Below are 22,423 nucleotides of genomic sequence, written 5' to 3' on the forward strand. Positions count from 1 at the left end.
TTAGAAAGTATTTCTTATTTTTTCAGCTGCAAAACGTATGTAAATACCTGTTCTCTTTGCATAGATCCCTGCAGAGTCTTCATGAAATCTTTGTATAATCCAAATGTGGCAATAGCATATCCATTTACATTCTCACCAAACAGATAGCTGAATTTATTAAGAACATAAATAGGGAAGCATTTGGTTAAAAAAATATATCATATAATATGTATAATATATATATAGTTGTAACACCCTGCATTAATACTGGTTGCAAGATGTTAATTAAACACAAGATGGCAGTGTTCTGCAGTTCAGTTATCTGGACTCTATGGAATAAAGCCTTGTTGGACTTGTATGCTGGTAGCAGGACTTATGCACTCAGATAGGGAGTGATCAGACTACATTTCCCAGGACAGCTTGCAAAAGGGGTGTGGGTACATGTATTGAGAAGCCTGGGAACTTTGGAGGAAGGAAGTGAATGGTGAGGGGTGGAGGAGGGGTGTGTAGAGAAGCCCCCCCCCAATGGAGAGACTACCTCTTACGCTGCAAAGGCTACAGATTGGGTGAGAGGGTTCCATACCCAGATCATCACAAGTTGCAAGTGAATGTGTTCATTTCAATAGGTCAGTTCAGTACACCTTACACCACAGCTTATCACAGGCCCAGACTGTCTAGCCCATTCTATATTATGGCCTACTGCTTTAGTGCCTCACTAACATCTGGAAAACACAGCTACAGAATATGCCCCCTGCAGACAGGATTACACTAGTATCGCATTTCAAGCCTCATCAAACTCCAAAGGAACATACTTCACCAGACTAGTTCACCATCTTTAGGGGGTCAACCTCTGTTGAAGTCTGCCTCTGTCCCTTTCTACAATCTAAGCTAATTCTTTCCTTCATTCTTTGTGTTAAAGAGACTTTACCTAAACCCAAAATCTCTCAAAGGGAGAACCTTTCTGTGATTATGGCATCTTAAGGAAATCTTGCTCTTACACAAGGAAGGATCTGAACCTTAATATGCACCAATTAGGGCCCCACCAAGCGCTCAGAGGATTTGACCCCTTACTAAAAGAGATACAAAAAGGGGACACTATTGCTTATAACAAAAGTATTCATCTCCAGAGTTAAACCAGCAACTGAGAACCCAAAAGTGAAATAGCCTCACAGCTTGATAGTTCACTGCTGCTCACTTGGGGAGAGATATCTCAGAAGCTGGAATTGATGTTTAAATTTAATCCTGTAGGTCATTTGGGGCTACTTAAAGTGATACTGTGCTTTATTACTTTGTTGAACCTTTTAGAGTGTTTTTTATAATTTTTTTGGATGCACATCTACTTTCATTCTTGTTGAATATTTGCTCACTTAAAACTGCATGTGTTTATTTTATGTTTCAAAGCCAGGGAGTCATCCTGGTCAAAGATTCACGGTGGTGTCAGCGGGTGTACTTTCAAACCAGGCTCAGGACAGACAGGGAACCCAAAAATATTCTGCGGCCCTCAAGAGGGTAGCGCTACATATAATACAGTAGATACACTGTGTATACACTTTTTGATGTGCTGTGTTATAACAGAAGAAATATTTTGAATATTGTCATAGAAAGTAGACATGTTACATCTGTCGGTTAACTAGTGCTGGTTAAATATTAAAGCAAGATTTTGAATGGTTTCCACAGAGAAGATGTTTAATTTCCTACAACTTCAGTATATGAAGGCTATAATACTTTAACAGTCCTTGTATAAGGCACAGAAAAGGTAAACAATAGAGGTCTTACAATCTGAGTAAGAATGTATTGCAATAGGCAACATAATGTAGAGTGAACTGTATTATTTCTTTGTGAAATCTAGCTACCAGGTGTGCACTTAGACCTGGTTCATGTACTTTGCTGGCTGCAGTCCTATACTTATGATCAAAAAGTTACATACATAAAAAACATAATGCCAAACATAGCTGAGTTGCCAGGGTCCCATGTACTTTTTTTTTATACCAACCTTCTCAAAAAATGAAACAGTCACATGAAGAAACAAAATTAGCAAGATGGCAATGAGATATACAGGCATAATAAGACTGCTCAAAGATCAACCTATCCTCATATCAAATTATTATTTGCTATGTATTAAAGACCCTTCCTTAAAGTGCTAATAAACCAAAAATGTAATATGTTGCAGCTTACCAATCCTTAGATAGGTTTTAGGTTTCTTTTTGTTAGGCTTTTTTCCCTTGGTTATCAACTGGTGATCCTGCCAAGTAACATAATTTTTGTATTACTTCACTCTGGATGAAGGAGCACAGACACTTTTGGACAGCATCTCCCTTGTACTACACTAAAACCAATGGAATGCAGATCATGTTCCATGAGCTGCTTCGCCGAACAGTGACCCCAGGAAATGACAGCACCATTCATTTGAATAGGCTAAAATTGCACTGCATCGCTCCAAAAGTAGAGCATGCACGGCAACCAGATATCATGGTACTTCTGTACCCTGTGATCCAGTGCAGGAAAACGTACATTTGGGGTGTTGTTAACATTGCATTGACACCTGCAGCAGATCATAAGGGTTCTACATTTTTAACGCGGACCACAATCTTTTGTGAATCGGCCCTTATGGCGTCTACACTCTGGATGGAGGAGCAACAGAGACACATTTGGACAGCAGCAGTGTCAGTCTAGGGGGGTAGTAGATGGAATAACAAATTTAGAAACACTAACAAATTGAAACCAAACTTAAGTTAACACTGTTTAACCAGTTACAAGAAAAACATTTTTTTCCTTTTGGGATAAAGATTTAACATAAATAAATAAAAGCTGGCCAATGTAAGCACCCCTGTTGGTGTTAAATGGTTTGTCTCAGCCCTCTAACTGCTATATCTGCAGAACAGCTGGATCACCAGGTGAAACTTAATGAGAAAAAGTCTAAAAAAGAAAATAAATTCAGCCACCATATCTAAGATTTTTCAAGCTGGAAAATAATAAATGTTTGCTTTTGGGTTTAATACAGCTTTAAAATGGAGCCCCATCCAAAAGGTGGAAGTTCTACTCTAAGTATTGATCCCCCACTCCCCATTAAGGATTGGCACCTTTGAGGAGTGGGAGGGGGAGTGGGTACTTGATTTTGACAGGTACCTGCTCCCACTTCCGCTGCAATCGCCTAGGCATTCGGAAGCAGAAGTTGACCCCCTCTCCCCCCTGCGCTGGACTATGGGGTCATTCACAAGGTGCAGCACTACTTGCACATGCACGGCTGTGACAGCTTCATAGCCAGGTGACCACACCTAAGATGCCAGCGCCAGGGAGCGAGAGGATGGCCGGACACCGGCTGCGGTGAGTACACCACTGGATCATGGGACATTTGAGTGTCTGTTTTTTAAAAGTCATCAACTACAGTTTTTGTAGCTGCTGACTTTTATGTTTTTTTTGGTTTGACTAGAGCTCTGCTTTAAGCTCTCATCAACACTTTGCGTTTTCATTAAATCCAAGGTCATACACCGCAAGACAATGTTCAGAAAAGAGTTTGGCTAATGTACTTACTTGGCTTTAATATTGACAACCAATTCATCATCCTTATAATAGAAAAACTTTTTTTTTGTATCCAACTCAACACTGAATGTTGGAAGTACTGGAAAAGAAGAAAGGACTTATCAAGAGAATTACGTGTTAGCCCCAAGCATTAATGTTCAGAGTTATGGTTCAGCATGTATTTTACATTTTCCTAAAGTAAATGTTATTTTCTTCCTCTAATGAAATGCGAAATTCTACATAATCATGAATGGAATCAGTATAGTCTTAGATACTTGAAATAATTTTCCCCCAGTGTTCAGCCACGACTCTGCTGTTTCTATAAAGTGAATCTGTTCAATTTAACTTAGATCTGGCCAATCAGTGCACTTTAGGGCTGCGAATAGGGGGGTAGAGGCAGCCCTTCTGTACTGGACATGAGCTCCTCTGGGTCAGCAGGGGGGCCTGGGTTTGACTGGAAATGAGGATAATTGGTTGGGATGCCATCTTTCAGATTTGTGCTGGTCCTGTCTCTGTCATTTCGCCAATTAAGGCCTCTCAGATGGTCGTACAGGCCCCATGATTTCTAATGGAGGCCCTGATACACTCTCCCTGCTCTTTACCTTAGGGCTAGTTCACCCTAGATGCAGTTCAGTTCTCTTTATTTCTGCATCAAAAATGCATGCACAGTGTTTTCCATGTATTCCAATGGCCCTTGTTCACACTAGTGCAGTCAGCTCCAGTCAGTTTCCAGGGTAGAAAAAAAGTAGAACATGCTGCAGTTTTTCTGCACAGAACCATACTGGAACATGGCAAACTGCATAAAAACTGCACCGGAACAGTGTGTGGTGTGAACTGTAAGCAGAAACATATCTGGAATGCATCTGGATTGTGTTTTTGTGGAGTGAACTGGCCCCTAAAGTAGAATTCCACCCACTTTTGAAGTTGTGCCCCCCGCATTGCTGATCACAGTGCTAGTAATGTTCGGATTTTTTTTGTCAAAGCATATTACCTTTTTTGTCCAATAAACAGGTCCACTTCTGTTGTACCTTACTGCGGCAAGGTACATCATCTCCAGCCGCCGTTGGCTCCTGGGATATAAGTGTCATCAATCTCAGAAGCCAACAGGCAGCCTCCGCATCTAGCATTGCGGTATTTCCAAATCACAAATTACGTGATGCCAGGTGGAGACAAGCGGAGATGACTGAGCTGTGCTTTGCACACACTGTGCCTGTGTGAGATCAGGAGGTGCATGCTGGATAGCCAGTAGCACCATATCCTGGAAGGAGCTATGAGTGGGCTTCAGATACGCACACTCAAGCTGCAGAGCTGACAGTGAGTACATTGCATAACAATACAACATAAAAGACTACATTTAATACATATGTCGGAATATACTATATAAGCTGCGACCATCCTGGGGGGTATTTTTTAGGGGGAAAAAAAGGCTGGAACTCTGCTTTAATATGACTGATAATTGTTTGTCAACGATCACTTTCTAAACTTTCTAAGCCGTCACTGTTGTACTCGAGAAAGCACATATTCCTTTACCTCTAATCAATACAAGAAGGCCCTCGGGCCTAAACCCAATATAAATTCATCATTCAGCTTTGAATATATGTTTTTCACATTTTCAGGTTGCTGACTACTGTATATTTGCAGATTAATATTAGATGATCTTATAAATCCCAACATTTTACAGCAGCTAATACCACCATTTAGGAGTCAGTAAGATGAAAATCATGTCTCTTTTTTTCTGCATAAATATGTGGTCTTACAGTATAGTATTGTACATTGCCTCACAAAGAATCTAATGTGTTTCACAACTTTCATTTCAATGATAAATTTACCATTTTCATCACTGGCTAACAGTGTCATATCTTAAAGCTGAAGTTTAATCTGCTCACATCTAGCCTTCCCCAGTTACTGCTTCCCCCTTTCATCAACATGCTAATCAATTTTTTTAAACACTTTTCTGTTTTTTATTTTTTACTTTATTTTAGACCAGTTACATGATCACTAAGTTTCTGTGTTATTCTATGCAATGCGGGCAGATCGTGGCTGGGGGACAGGAAGGTGTTGTACATAGCTTTCATGAAAACGGTACTTTTTTCAAGAGTACTTTTTTCAGCTCTAATGTAAGCAGTGCGCTGGATCTTGGGAGGAGTTATGCAAATATTAAAATACCTTGATGGGTGGATGGGGTGATGGGTATTCTCAAACAAGCTATAATTGCATGCAGGCCACCCTAATTAACAGCTACATGTGATGCTGAGCCTCGATGACTGAAAGAACTGAAATCAATGAATGAAAGGGGTGGGTTAGGCTAGGGAGTAAATGGTTAGATGGAGCTGGACACCATGCATCCAGGAAATTACCTACTGTGGCTTCTAATGCACATTTTGAGAAGCTCACAGTGTGCAGTGAAATCAGAGCAATTTCAGTAGAGGAGAGGAGCCTGTAGAACTGTGCAAGACTGAAGGCAGGGTTGGAGTTAAGCTTTAATGCTATAAAATTTATCCTAAAATGATGAAAGCCAACTAGTCCTACCAAGCTTGATGGCCAAAATGAAGGGTGACTGAAATATGCGAAATTGTCAAAAAATCAGCATTTTATTTTTCGTAAGCTCACCATATTCTCGCACTTCAAACTGTGTGGTAAATTCCCTCTGTGGTGCATTTTCAAATTTTGCAACAAGTTTCCACATGCCAAAGCTATAAATATAACATAAAACAAGTTACATGTTTACAGTATCTTGGAGCATTACAAACAATATACCCAGTGGACTAATCCATTGGACCTAGCATTAGATATAATGTTCATGTTAAGAGCAAGTTTGCTAAGCAATGTGTAAGTGTGACATTTATATATACATATAAATAGTGAAAAATAGGCACCACTCCCTTCTCACATCTTTTGGGAAAGTACCATAAAATCAGAACATCATTGTTCACACACTAGCATATGCCCAGGCACCCTCACTAAGTGGGACTGTGTGTTGTAAAATAGTCTGGCAACTGTAGCTAAGGGCATTGGCTATGTAGTGGAAAAGAGTACATGGAAGGCTGCATCAGATGATGTTGATGCGTTTCGTCCAATCGGGAAGTCCTGATGTCATCAACTATGCACTGTGTCCCTATTACCATGTGGTATGGTTGTATGAGGAACTAGATGGCTCAGGGCAGCACTGGCATCTGTACTCATGTCCTGAACATGTGAAATCATTTTGTCAACATAGATGTCCTCAAGGGGTGGACGAAACACGTAGGGGCAGAGCATTAAAGCTCATGTCATCATGCATGCATGCTGAACTGGGTTGCATGCTGAGTTGTTTTTATGCTGTTCTGGGCACAGGGTGCATGCATGCCTCTGCCCACTGACTCCCACTGTGATTAGACACAGCAAGATTTTGTCAGCAGGTCCCGGTCAATGATGATGACCGGATGACCGGGACCTGCTGATCGGCTGTGTCCACTCAAAGCCCAGAGCCTTGTGTTGACAATCAACACAGGGCTCTGCGCAGAGGGAACAATCTCTTTGTTTCTTTTCCCCCCGCAAGGCAGGGAGAAGGAACAAAGAGATTTTTAGTAAAAAGCATAATACACACCTTAACAATTGTCAGGCATACACTTAACCCTTTGATTAACTGAGATGTTAACCCTTTCCCAACCAGTTAAATGAGTACGGTGACAATGTATAGTATCACTGATCACTGTATTAGGGTCACTTGTGATGTCAGTGTCAGTTAATCAGTTCCCACCCAGTGTCAGTTAAGTGCCAGATATCCCGCCACACTATCACAGTCCCACTATAAGTCACTGATCACTATCATTAGTAGTATAAAAATATGGATATTATTAAAATTATAATAACCCGCGTCTCTCAAAGGTTTCGCATTAAGATTGTAAATAAGATGTTCATAGATTGTTAACGGTGTGTCCAGCCTTATCTTAGGGATACAAAGAGTAGATTTAGATAAACCTACTAACCATGCACCCAATGCTTCAGAAATAGAGGGAAGGTAGGTATGTATTAGCTTCGGAGAAATAACTTTTGCATGTAATAAAGCCCGGAGATCCTGAGCCGGAACTGTGCTCCTCTCTATTTGTACCCATAGCTTATCCGAGGGAATCAACCAATTCTGAAGTTGATCTAACAATGCAGCGTAGTAATAGGTAGTAATAGGTGGAGATTACAGGAAAACCGAAAGCGGAATTCTAGATCTTTTCCCCTTCCAAATATATTTTTTCATCGCTACGTCTAATTTACCAAAATAAGAATGGGGGATAAGGAGCGATATTGTTCTAAAATAGTATAAGAGTTTAGGCAAGATTAACATCTTGAAGGCCGCTAGTTTGCCCAACCATGGGAGCTCATACTTCCCAATTGCTGAGAGCTCCATTAAAATAGTCTGATATAATTTCCCATAATTATCTTTGAACATATTGGAAGAGAGGAAGGACACGCATATGCCCAAGTACACTAGATTCTTAGTGGACCAGCTATAGAGGAACTTATCTTTAAGACATTGTAAAAGTTCCTTTGTGATACCTATAGGAAATGCACAATATTTAGTAATATTAAGTTTATAACATGAAATGTTGCTAAACGTTTCCAGAGTAGAGGAGTTTGCTGTCAAAGAAGTCAATGGGTCTGTTATAGTAAGTATGACATCATCTGTGAATAGACCAATCTTGTGGGATCTATCTAATCATGTTCAAACAAAAACTGTTTTTTTTTCCAACCCCCTGATATACAATTTGGTATTCAAAGTGAACACAGCCTCACCTTTTTTACTAAGCTAAATGGACATACACTTTGACAAGTGAACAGCCTCCAATAATAAATTAGAACAAATGTTTCTTGTTAAAACACCATGGAGTTGGTGTACTTAAGGCAAATAGACTGTTAACCTTGGTTGGCAGTACCTAGGTGTTACTGTACAGAACTTCATCCAGAGAGGAGAATTCCCCTTTTTTGATCTGAGCTTACCAGTACTCATTGGAGAAGTCCAGTCTGTACATATGGATCCTTGAGTGTTTCACCTATGAGATCAACATTAATGCTACTTTACCAGTAGCTTTCTGGTGAGTGCAAAGCCATTGCCGGTGGTGGATTTCATCACTGGATTAAGAGCACTTCTTTGTATATTCAACTTTGGTATTGCTGTGCCTTGTAGTACCACGGACACTTTCTTCATTAGTGTCTCTTCACTTTAGTTTATTATTGGATGGACAAATATGTATTATAACACTTAATCATTCAGTGCTATTGCTTACACAATTTATTGGTAACTTTGTTCATATGTTTTATTGTCAACTTTGCACTTAATGATGACATTTAATGTTTAGTGCTGCACTTTATTATACATGTTTTATGGGATTTGTTACCATTATCCTTTGTGTTAGCGGCTTTTAGATTTCAGCGCTCGCCATATATTTGCATTTAGACTGTTAACTTTGCAAGGGAATTTTTCCCAGAGCTTATTGAATGTGGTGAAGCTCTGCTGGCTTCCATCATGCAATCGAGTGCAAGCAAAATTGCAGTTTTTTTATTTTCCTTGCATGTGATTGGGTATTCTTTGCAAAGAGAAATTTCACCACATTCAATACATTCTGGGACCAATAAAAAAAAAAACTCCAGTGCAATTATTGTTTTACCTTTGTGTACTGCTGCTGACACATTGGGGTTGATTTACTAAAACTGCAGAGTTCACCACAAAACCTAAATACACCACTGTATCTCCTAGATCTTTGATGGCACTCTGGGCAAGAAATTTGCAGATGTCCGGCTGTTCAATGCAGTGTGCTAAGAAAACATGTAAATCACCTAATTTTACAGCCATAAAATATCAGTTCAGATATCAAACAGCTATGACGTAACATGCAGTTATTGTGGGGAAGCACTGGAGAATGCATGCAGCTTCTATACAATTGTTTTCATTGATGGATCAATATAGGCACTCACCCAGATCTGTTACATCTTAAAAAAAAGTTGCCCACCATTGTAAATTTTGCTTGAAGAGTGCAGCATATACCTACTGTATTTGTCCTCAATGGTAAAATTGATGATAAAAAAAGAGGTAAACAAAAGAGAAAAAAACTTACCTGACCAGCTCTGGGATCTTCATTATGAATGCAAATATTCCATTCTTTATTACACGCATTTCCTTTGTCACAATTATACCTTCAGGATTCTGTAATCATGAATGTTAATATATCTTTATGTTTCTCATTTTCTTTGCCTCCCCCACTCTCTCTTTTGTATACAAACATATGCACTCACATTTACACCATTTTACATATTGTATTGGTTGAGGCTTATCATGGCATATCATGGACATACTAGCTTTTCTGTGTTAGAAGTACAACCAAACGAATAAACAAAAGTGTGAGGTGTCTTTAAGCATGTTCAGAAAACATGGTATAATAGAAATCCATATATGTATTTTACAACCTAATAAATAGTAAAATGGCTTGTAATTTGTTATAAATTACAGACAGAAAGTATCATACGCCATACCTGTTGTAAACTCTCTTCTCTTCTCCATCTACACCTCCTCCCTTGGCAAACTGATACACTCCCACGGCTTCAACTATCACCTCTATGCCGATGACACACAAATTTACCTCTCCACCCCCCACCTCATCCCCTCACTCTCCACCAGCATCACCCACCTCCTAAACGACATATCAGACTGGATGTCGCTCCATTTCCTCAAGTTAAACCTGTCCAAAACCAAGCTCCTAGTTTTCCCCCCAGCCCCAGCCCGCGCCCCCACCCCCATCCTCTCCATCACGACCAACAACGCCACCATCAATCCCACCCCACACACCAAAGTCCTAGGTGTCACCCTGGACTCAAACCTTTCCTTCCAACCTCATGTCCAATCACTATCAAATTCATGCAGGCTCCACCTCCGCAACATCTCCAAGATACGTATGTTCCTCACCCCAGACACCACCAAACAACTCGTACACTTCCTTATTATCTCACGCCTAGACTACTGCAACTCCCTTCTCACCGGCCTACCCCGACAAATGCTATCCCCGCTCCAGTCTATCCTGAACTCAGTGGCTAGACTCATCCACCTCACCAACCGCTCCACTTCGGCCACCCCCTCTGCCAATCCCTTCACTGGCTCCCGATTGCCCAACGCATTAAATTCAAATTACTAACTCTGACATACAAAGCCATTCATAACGTTGCCCCAAACTACCTCACTGACCTGATACCCAAATACCACCCTACCCGTGCCCTTCGTTCCTCACAAGACCTCCTACTCTCTAGTTCCCTGGTCTCCTCCTCCCACGCCCGACTGCAGGACTTCTCCAGGACTTCACCCATCCTCTGGAACTCCCTACCCCAGTCCATCAGACTGTCACCTACCCTCCTCACCTTCAAGCGCACCCTGAAAACCCATGGGGTAGGGAAGCCTACCCCACCCTCACCTAACAGCCTTTCTCCTCCACTCCTCCTACCACTCCATCCCCCACAGCCACTTCCTCCTGTACCTCTACCCACTGCCTCCTAGATTGTAAGCTTGAAAGAGCAGGGCCCTTGAACCCCTCGTGTATTGTATTGTTACTGTATTATCTCATGTACTGTACCCCCACTCTAATGTACAGTGCTGAGCAAACCCTTTGGCGCTATATATAAACACTGTATAATAATAATATTATTATTAATAATAAAAATAATAAACAAAATTTAATTGAGAGTATACACTGTATACAGTATATATATATACAGTATATATATATATATACCGTATATATATATACTGTATATATACACACTATATTGCCAAAAGTATTGAACAAATTATTGGATCCAGGTGTTCCAATCACCTTCATGGCCACAGGTGTATAAAATCAAGCACCTAGGCATGAAGACTGCTTCTGCTAACATTTGGGAAAGAATGGGTTGCTCTCAGGAGCTCAGTGAATTCAAACATGGTACCATGATAGGTTGCAAGCTGTGCAATAAATCCATCCATGGAATAGGTTTCCATGGCCATGCAGCTGCATCCAAGCCTTACATCAACAAGTGCAATACAAAGCGTTGGATGCAGTGGTGTAAAGCACACCGCCACTGGACTCTAAAGCAGTGGAGACGTGTTCTCTGGAGTGATGACTCACGCTTCCCTGTCTGGCAATCTGATATACGTGCCTGGGTTTGGTGGTTGTCAGGAGAACAGTACTTGCATGACTGCATTGTGCCAAGTGTAAAGTTTGGTGGAGGGGTGAATATGGTATGGGACTGTTTTTCAGGGGTTGGGCTTGGCCCCTTAGTTCCAGTGAAGGAAACTCCTAAGGCGTCAGCATACCAATACATTTTGGAAAATTTCATGCTCCCAACTTTGTGGGAAGAGTTTGGGGATGGCCCCTTCCGTTCCAACATGACTGCGCACCAGTGCATAAAGCAAGGTCTATAAAGACATGGATAAGCGAGTTTTGGGGTGGAGGAACTTGACTTGTCCTGACCTCAATCTGATAGAACACCTTTGGGATGAATTAGAGCGGAGATTGCGAGCCAGGCCTGTGACGATCCCAGGATCACTGCCACCAATATGTGACAATCCCACGATCGCTGCCACCAATATGTGATGAACACGGCATCAGATCCCAGCCCTTCTCACCAAACTCGTGACCAAAGGACTAGCCAATCTAAAATTGCAATGTCACGTGCGTAACAATGCCACACCCAGCTGCACCCTGCACAACGATTTTCCAGCTAATTGGACCACAATCTATGTACAGGCAGCCTGAATGCGATTGTTACTGGGTCAGGTTAATTACGCAATTAATCCTTCACACTGCCACCATCTCCTTTTTGTACAGAGAAAGCGGAAACTCTGCGATATCAGCTATAACACTATAATGGTTAACATAATTGTCTGTATAACACGGTTATACAGAGGGTTAAGCAAACACAGTAGCGCTCTTTTAGAGGCAGGAATTCGTAAATTGCAATAAAGAGCTATAGAAACAGTTCAGCACTTTCAGAAGGAAAGATTTATTACTAAAAGGTCAAAAGGGTGCAATAAAAATATTTACAGAAAAAAGATGTAACCAATATATATATAACTATACAGAGAACAAGAGCACAGCAAAGAGATAACAGAGAGAGGTTAGAGGGTTAAAGTACTTGCCAAAGTCCTAGGTTAGCAGATCAAGTTTCACAGCGAATGGGTACGGGTCTCCCAGGTGGTTCTGATGTTAAAAAGGGAGAATTCTTCAACTTAACTTTCTTAGGTCTGACAGCTCATTTTGTAGTTCCCCAGCAGGGGGTGTCTCTGAAGTCAAGGACCAATACCCTGTTTAGGGCGGGAAGGTCTGGGTATAGACCTAAACTAGAGCCAAAATCTCTTATAGTTCATATTTTGGCTCATAACTTTCCATATGCTCAAGTGACACTCCACCTGCAGGTAGATTATTATGCAGACAAGTCTGAGGATTGATTAGATATGCAATTCTACACTGAATGGTTCACGAGATCTACTTTTCTGCTTTCCTACGTATTCCAGCCAAGGAGAGTGACCTATCAAACTGTTCACCTCCTCTTGGGCAATCTGATGATATGCCTGGTTTTTATGTAAGTCTTTCATATTCAAAGATATGAGACATAGGAGAAAAATTGATTTTAAAAGTGTTTATCTGGTTCTTGCTTCGATGGAATGCCTTGAACCCCTGGGAAGGCTTGCATTATCTTTTACGAGGTGTGATATTGCACAGCTCTCTCAGACAACCAGGCACCTCGAGGCTCCCTGATGGGCTCTGGCCTGCCTAGGACACTTCCAACACACATATGTCCCTGTGGATTAACAGAGAGGGAAGGGGGAGAATGAGGGACAACATGGAGATTTCTTAACAAAATGGAGGACGGCGTCAGTCTCTGGGTGTACGATTGCGACAAGGCCTTCTTGTCCAACATCAGTGCCTGACCTCACAAATCCGCTTCTGGAAGAATGGTCAAACATTCCCATAGACACACTCCTAAACCTTGTGGACAGCCTTCCCAGAAAAGATGAAGCTGTTATAACTGCAAAGGGTGGGCCAACTCAATATTGAACCCTACGGACTAAGACTGGGATTCCATTAAAGTTCTTGTGCGTGTAAAGGCAGGTGTCCCAATACATTTGTCAATATAGCGTGTGTGTATGTATATATATATATATATATATATATATATATATATATACATTTATTTTTTTAAATAATAATAATTTATTTATCTACTGTTAAAAAACATTGGTATGAGTATAAAATTATACTTCTTAAAATTAGTTTTGAACTTTCCTTCTGCTAGTTTGAGGTCATGTCCCTGTGTTCTTGATCTTGGCTTCCTTTTGAAAATGCTGCTCTTCTTCACCCGCTTGTTGTATGTAGAAGTTTCCCATTTTTCCTCCATACTGTACAAATTACATTTCTGAAGTATCTCTTGATATGATTTATCCCTCATACCTTTCATTATTTAGTTGACCATTTCTGGACATTCTATCTAACTGTAGCACTACCCCCAAAGAAGCAGCTGCACTTTGGGCCAATTTTCCCCTAACAGCACCCACAGCAAGGTAAACTGTATTTTCATACCTTCCAAATGGCTCAATAAACAGTTCAGGGGATTGGGTTTTTTTGTGTTTATTTTCTGAACTATGAACTTGGATTGGGAATGGGGGGGGGGTGTAAGGAATACCCAGAACTGAAGAGAAAAACTGTAAACTCCAAATAAATGGTTGAGGACCTCCTAAGTCTCTGGCTGCTCTATTTCGAATGGTGAACTGTTCTGCACAACAGTGGGAATAATGGTACAGCAGTGACTAGGAAGAAAAGTTCCACACCTGGCTGTATTGCAGGGCACTTTGCTGTGTTAGTCCCAAGCTTAGAGAATTAGTATGCTTTTGGCTGTTTTGCATTGCACATGAGCTACACTTGGGGCTACAAGTACTAGACACATGAGGTAATTTACTGTAGTGTCCTCTCCTTTCCTTAGGGGTAATGGCTGGGCTGTACTCACTCAGTCCCTTTGAGGAAATCCCAGGATCCAGAGTGGCTGTTGGCTTGACCTTTCTTCTGGACAGGCTGCTTCTGGTCTGACTAGGAGTCTGCAGCTAAGCCTGAGACTAAAGCTGGGTAAGTTCCTGAAGCTCCCTTCTTTTTCCTTTCTCTCTCTACCCCTCTTCTCTACCCCAGGGGAAGAGCCCCCAACACAGGGGTCCCTACCAGATCACTGGACCTTGGGCTCTGCTCCCAGACTGCCAGGCTTCAAGGGATGAGTCCCCACCTTCTAAGTCCACCTTTCCAGGGATTGGTTGAAGCTCCATAAATATTCAGACTGCAACCACTGTCCCTCTGCCCACTATGTTCTGGAAGTTTTCAGTGAGTTCCAGCAGATAGGGGGAGGTAACAGAGCCACAGCCTGTGAAGCATTGCATAGCCTCCTAAACACAATTACCCCTGCTCCTCTGCCTATAGAAGAGCCAAACTAAATTTGCCTACACTCTAGCAAACTAGGATGGTGCTATATAATCAATACCTTTTTGTAAGTGAGGTCTTTAGAAGACACAGTATTCTAAATTAGGTCTAACTAAAGATCTATATAGTGGAATCAGGACCTCTTTCCTCCTGCTGGTGATCCCTCTAGCAATGAATCCTAGAATTCTGTTCACTTTTCCCACTGCTTGGCCACACTGATCACTCATATTTTTTATGGAAACATATATAAACTTTGAGGTTAAAGCGGAGCTCCACCCAAAAGGGGAAGTTCTGCTTTAAAGACTGGTCCAATGCTCCCCATTAAGGATTGGCACCTTTGGGGGGCGGGGGGGAGCGGGTACCCGAATTAGACAGGTACCAGCTCCCACTAACACTCCAATTGCCTAGGTGATCATAAGTGGAAGGTGTCCTCCCTTCCTCCCTCTACGTAGTCTTTTGGGACACGTGACAGGTACCAGATGACTACAGGACCATTCAGGAAGCGCAGCGCTACTCACACATGCGCAGTGGGTACCCGGCTGTAAAGCTGCAAGCTGTCACAGCCGGGTGCCCACACTGAAGATGCCGGCACCCAGGGAGAGAAGAAGGCTGGTAAAACAGGCTGCAGAGGACACACCGCGGGACCGAGGGACAGGTAAGTGTGTGTTTTTTAAAAGTCAGCAGCTACAGTTTTTGTAGCTGCTGACTTTTATTTTTTGACAGCGCAAGTGCAACTCCGCTTTAATCAAAGTTTAAAACCCTGCTTTGCAATCCCATGAAATGTTGATCTATTGCAATTCATAAACTCTTCATAAATTGTTACCCATTTTATTCTGGGGTATATAATAAGTGAACGTAAAGTGTTACTAAAGTTAATTTTTTTTAATTAAAATAACAAACATGGTATACTGACCTGCTCTGTGCAGTGGTATTGCACAGCGCAGCCCCAATCCTCCTCTTCTCGGGTCCCCCAATGGCAATCTTGGCTCCTCCTCTTCTTTGTGTGTCCCCATAGCAAACCATCTGCTATAGGGGCACACAGGGTCTGCTCACTCCTGAGCTGTGTGTCTATGAACGGGTAAATTTTCCAATGCAGAAGCTAGTACTGGCGACCTTGGTGACAACCAGTGATTCCCTCAGTTTGGAGGGATTTTGTGTCATTTCTTGTTTTGGCTATGGAACAGGAAGTGAAGGGATGTCTCCCCAATGGGACACAAATTGCAAAAAAAAACCCACAAAACAGATGGGCTATAACCCTCCCTTACTCTACCCAAAATGAAAATAAAAGTTTTGACTTCAGTTCTACTTTAAGCCAGCAAACAGATGACAGCAAGGCACGTTTTCAACAATGGAGCTTCCAGTCACTGTTCCCTGGTGCATTTGATGAAACTGCTTTATCCATTAGTTTTAAATAGATATAATCTTTATCTCAGACATAGCATACCTCCAACATGATTATAACATCTCGTTCGGTAGGATCCAGGTTCTTATCAGTTGAAAAAATTCTGTAATTGACTGAAGAAAAAATGAATTATTCTGTTAAAAGACAATAATGGTCAACTTCCCCCATCCAGGCCCACCTTATGCCCTGTATCATGTTGCATTATGTTATGGCTGGATTTATTCAAAACCAAGAACAAGTATAAAAAAAATCTACTCTGTTCTTTAAGGCTGACCCTCACTTTGAAAGTAAACTTCCTCTCATTGGCTCCACTCCTCCTCCCCATATACCCCTTAAACAGTAGAAGATGTTTTTTCTCAGTTAACCACTTGCCCTCCTGAGGATTTAGAGTACCCGTCTTCCTGACCAGGCCTTTTTTTTTTTGTGTTACGGTGCTGCCTTACTTTAACTGATAATTGCGCTGCCATGCAGCACTTTTTTTTTCTCACAAATTGAGCTATCTTTCGGTGGTATTTAATCACCTGTGCTTATTTTATTTTTTGCGCCATAAAACAAAAAGACCGACAATTTTGAGAAAAAAAACAATATTTTTGACTTTTTGCTATTAAACATGTCCAGTAAAAAATTTTTAAAAATCAAATTTCGGTATAAATTTAGGCCAAAATGTATTCTGTTACATGTCTTTGCTAAAAAAAAATCCCAATACATGTATATTAATTGGTTTACGTGAAAGTTAGAGCGTTTACAAATGGTGGTATATATACTGGGATTTTATTTTTAATTTTTACTAGTAATGGCGGCGATCAGAGACCTATAGCGGGACTGCGGGACTGCGGCGGACATTCTGACACTGTGGGGAACTGACTTGGTGTCACTGACATCCCCTGTGACACCAATACAGTGATCAGTGCTAAAAAAAAAGTACTGACACTGTACTAATGGCACTGGGCAGAAAGGGGTTAACAGGAGGGGCGATCAAAGGGTTAACTGTGTGTAGGGAATGTTTTACTATGGGACTGTGCCTGTGTGCTTCACTGTAAGCATACTGCTTTGGATGGCTGTGCTATACACAGCCATCCAAAGCAGTGTGCCTGAGCTCACAGGGAGAACTGTTAGTAAACAAAGCAGTTCTCCTCCCCTTCGGTAATCACTGGGCGCCGGTGAGTAATCACCGACCAGGACCCGATGATTGACAGCCACGGCCACGAATGGCGGCGCAGGTAGGGCGCCCGTCCCCTACCGGGAAATGCACTATCACGTATATATACATAAGTTTGCACACTCGTGCCGCCCTGTAGCCGTATTTCTGCTATAGGGCAGTCGGGAAGCGGTTAAGCTGTCTAAATACCTTTATTTTGATTGATGTCACCACTTCTTTAGTCCTCACCTAGGTGAGGATAGTGTAAACATTGGCCATACTGTCTACTGGGATGTCCCGTCACAGTCTAGGAGGCAATGATTCACTTAGGAACAGAGTTTCATGAGACTCAATAGCCTTGGAGTACTTTGTGCATGTGCAGACAGACCATGGGTCTCTGGCAGATCCCAAACATCTTACAGAGATCTGCTAGTGTGTCCATGTATGTGCAAACAAAAATAAGATGGGGCATGCTAGGAGAGGGAGCATGGGGAACATCAGCAGCAAGCAAGACAACGCTTGACTGCATGAACTAGTCGGTATTCTCAGACAGGGACAGCTGTTGCCTGGCTAAAAATTTGCTCTAGCCACGTAGACTGATATTCCTCTTTAACTCATCCCTAGTCATTAACCTGACCTTAATATGTAACCCTTGCCTTAACACTTATCTCTTAAAATGAACCCTAAAAGTGAACCCAAACCTAACATTTATTAGAAAATTAACTTAACTATACCAGGCAGTTTTCTAGCTATTTCAACCACTTTCAGCTTTCAAAATGGTCGAATGGATCAAACCAACCAACCCACATTTCTGTCAAAAATATAAGTATATGTATAAATTGTTGTTGGCTGGTTGCCTTGGTCCATTTGAACATTTTTGCAATTTAAACAGGCTTAACATTCTACATAATTGACCAGCATAACTCTTAAACTAGCCCCTTACTGTTTAGGGACTACACAGTATTGCAGGGCTGGAACTATTGTGTGAATATATATATATATATATATATATATATATATATATATATAGATATATATATATAAAGGTTCCCAGAATATTTTATGAATCCCAAAGTGAAATTATTAAGATACAGCCACATTCGATGAAGACAACACCAGAACACAAGGAACCAAACAAGACACAATGACACAATAAAATTACCAATGACAGCAATAAAACACAAATTAAAATTATACTCTAATAAACCATCCAAAATACAACATAGAATAAATAACAGAATAAAAATAACAGAAAATTAAACTGCAAATACGCACCAAAATGCAAATAGTATACCACTTTCTCTAGCATTACCCAAAATCATAATTACCCTAATATCAACATACTATGAAAACTACATAAAAATCCAGAGCATAAACCAGATTAAATCCTCACATCCAGCACTCACAGAGAAGAATGATATAATTTGATGGCCACAGGAAAAAATTATTTCCTGCATTGCTCTGTGGTGCATTGCGGTTGTAACAATCTGTCATTGATGGTACTTCACAGACTGACCAGTGTATTGTGGAGTAGGTGGAAGGAGTTCTCCAAGATTGATTGAACAATATTCTCCCCTCTAACACTGCTGTTAAAAACTCCAACTCCAATCCAAAAACATCACTGGCCTTGTGAATCAGTTTGTTGAGTCTGTTGGTGTTAGCCACCCTAAACCTGCCTCCCCAGCAATTCACTGCATACAGGAGTGCAATGGCCACCACAAACTCATAAAACATCTTCAGCATCGTCTGGCAGATGTTTAAAGACCTCAGCCTCCTCAAAAAATAGAGGCAGTTCTAGTCCTTCCTATAGAGGACCTCAGTGTTCTTGCTCCAGTCCAGCTTATTATCTACAAGATACTTGTAATTCTCCACTACATCCACATCTGCTCCTATGAAGGAGACAGGGGTCACCGGTGCCTTCCTCCTTTTCAAATCCACAACCAGCTCCTTTGTCTTTGTCACATTTAGATGCAGATGATTATCCTTACACCATGTGACAAAGTTTCACACCACAGTCTTATACTCAGTCTCTTCCCCATCCCTGATACATCCTACTACCACAGAGTCTTCAGAAAACCTCTGAAGATGGCAAGACTCTGTCTGGTACTTGAAACCAGTAGTATAGACAGCAAAAACAAAGGGAGAGAGAATTGTACTCTGTGGAACCCCAATATTGCTAATCACCCTATCTGACACGCAGTCTTGCAAACACACATACTGCGGTCTTCTGTCAGGTACTCTACAATCCATGGCACAAGAGAAACATCAATCTGTATCGCTGCTAGCTTCTCGTCCAAGAGATCTGGCCTGATAGTATCAAAAGACCTGGAGAAGTAAAAAAAAATGCTCTCTGGCTTATTCAAGTGTGCATACATTGAGCAGAAGTATCTAAATCGTATGTCTCAAAAGTCCTTCTTCCCCTTATTGTCCAGCTTTTTTATATATCATGTTTGTAAGCCCTTCTTTCAGAAACCCCCTTACCATTTTGATTTGGTGTATAGATTGTTTTGCATGTCTGGATAAAAATATGCCCTATGTCAGGAGAAAGAAGGATGACCCTTTTCAAGATCATTTCTTTTGAGGTGGCCTGCACAACGACATATTGCTTCTCATTAATGTCTGAAGAGAGGTATCTTGGGGAAATCTAAAACAGACAGATAAAAAAGTAATAAGACTTGAGTGTAAAGAAAGCATTATTAATATTAAAATTAAACTTAATTAGTGCCATTGTCAGTATCAGGCTCAGCAGCATGGGACTACCCATGACCTTATTATATCTTACACACTCAAAGGTGGCCTCCTAAATTATTTCTTTATGCTATAAAATCAAGAATTTGTTGGGAGGGCTGGGACACCAACACTTGTTTCTGTAATGGTAAGGCAGATGAGCAGAATTTGGAATTCTGTTGGAAGTTTCAAGAGTTTTTTTTAACCATTTGATGACTAATCAGATATGTTGTTATTTTCCCGATAACTGATCTCATTTATCAAGGTGTTTAATATGTTTCAGCCATTCATGTTCTTCCTTTCATTACTCCCATACCAACATTTTTCTTCCCTGATAAACAAAGTTCAAGTTATTTTGCTGTAGGCTAACTGACATGAATATAGGTAGTTTAATTACTATAATGCACAGGTGCCAAACTGGCAGCCCTCCAGCTGTTGCCAAACTACAAGTTCCATGAGGCATTGCAAGATTGACAGTTACAAGCATAACTCCCAAAGGTAGAGGCATGATGGGACTTTTAGATTTGCAACAGCTGGAGGGCCGCCAGTTTGACACCTATTCCCTATAATTTGCTGCTCTATGCAGATATTCTTTTAAGCACAATAAAATTGTGTGAAAATATGGACTATGAAACAAGAAAATAAATTAAGATTTATGATTAAGTCACTAACAAACACACATAACAGTAGGATTGATAGTTTGACACAGCAATTATACTCCACAATGAATTTCCTCTACTTACACGGCTCAAATATATATAGATACCGGGGAAATAGATGAGTTAATGAATTAAATTACCACCCGTAGATATCATAACCAGATATCATTAAACCCAGCAGACAATTAAATCTGTGACATACTATACACATTATTTCCCTGCAGTTGGATTAAGGGACGGTGTCTGTCTGACATTTGTGCCAATACAGCAAAAATGTAATTATCTAATCCCTCGGGGTTATGATACTGTGAGTGGAATATCAAATTAAAACAGAAAAATCTATAAGCAGAATTTTAAATTAAACAAGCAAAATTTATCTAGGTAATAGCATAAATTTGGATGAATGGATATGGCCTAAGATGGCTGCCAACCAAACCCTCAAAATGGCTACCGATGGATGGAGATAGATGAAAATCAAGATGGAGGATCTGGCTGAGCTGAAGATGAGGAGGAGACTGATCTGATGATGAGGCTGGGTCAAGAGAACCCTCAAGGTGGATGGATATGAAAAAAGAGGACCTTCAGATGCTGATCATTCCAGATGGAGCTGATCCTTTAAAATGGAGCTCATCTTTCAAGATGGAGTCTATCCAGAGAGTCTCTCTCTGACCATTTTTATCTTTCCAAAACTGCCTTAACTAATATTTACCCAAGCCTGATTGGAGGGAAATATTACCAATTAAATATTCGCTTGTACAGACAATAGCTTAAATTGACCACCAGATGACACTCTGAGACTAGAAATTTCTATATTAAGTTTTCTGGGAAGTAAATTGATTTGTTGTATTCAATCTTTAAAGAATAAACCAATTTTATCCTTACAATAATCTTAATTGATTAATTTATTTAGAGGGCATGCAATCAAATCCCTATGAGGTGTTTGTGGCATTTATGATTTTTAATGTTTGGTACAATAAAATCTAAAATATGAAACCATGACCAAAGAGATGTAATTTTATCCAGCATTTCACATTAAAATATTAAAGTGGTTGTAAAGGCTGATGGTTTTTTACCTTTGTGCATTCTACGTAAAGGTAAAAAACCTTGTGTGTGCAGCAGTGCCCCCAGCCCTCTCAATACTTACCTGAGCCTCATCACGATCCAGTAATGTGAATGACAGCCTCGGGTCTCTGCCTCCTCATCGGCTGAGACAGCAGTGGGAGCCAATGACTCCCGCTTGCTGTCAATCACAGCCAGTCAGCTAATGAGGATAGAGGGGGGCGGGGCCCAGCCATGGCTTTGTGTGAATGGACACATGGAGCAGCGGGTGCCCCCCATAGCAAGCTGCTTGCTGTGGGGACACCCGACAGACAAGAGGAGAGGAGAGCCTGTGGGAGACCTGAGAAGAGGAGGATCCAGGTTGCTCTGTGCAAAACCACTGCACACAGCAGGTAAGTATAGACATATTTGTTATTTAAAAAAAAAAAAATAAATAACCTTTAAAATCACTTTAATTATACTTATATTTTGTATTTTGTACATA

General features: G+C 40.9%; 1 protein-coding gene across 1 annotated transcript in view; it reads right to left on the bottom strand.

Moving 5' to 3' along the window:
• The window catches only part of LOC149459884 (complement C3-like), a 230,222-nt gene that overhangs the window by 186,711 nt on the left and 21,088 nt on the right, over positions 1-22,423 (bottom strand). The window contains exons 3-8 of the mRNA XM_089680584.1: positions 19,976-20,138; positions 16,399-16,469; positions 9,585-9,673; positions 6,109-6,191; positions 3,511-3,598; positions 48-147 (exon numbers count right to left, since the gene is read on the bottom strand). Coding sequence (XP_089536710.1) covers positions 48-147; positions 3,511-3,598; positions 6,109-6,191; positions 9,585-9,673; positions 16,399-16,469; positions 19,976-20,138 — 594 coding nt within the window. The remainder of the gene's footprint in view (positions 1-47; positions 148-3,510; positions 3,599-6,108; positions 6,192-9,584; positions 9,674-16,398; positions 16,470-19,975; positions 20,139-22,423) is intronic.

Source organism: Staurois parvus, unplaced genomic scaffold (assembly GCF_062004578.1).
Source record: "Staurois parvus isolate SC_StPar_1 unplaced genomic scaffold, SC_StPar_1.0 ptg000244l, whole genome shotgun sequence".
Classification (NCBI taxonomy): domain Eukaryota; kingdom Metazoa; phylum Chordata; class Amphibia; order Anura; family Ranidae; genus Staurois; species Staurois parvus.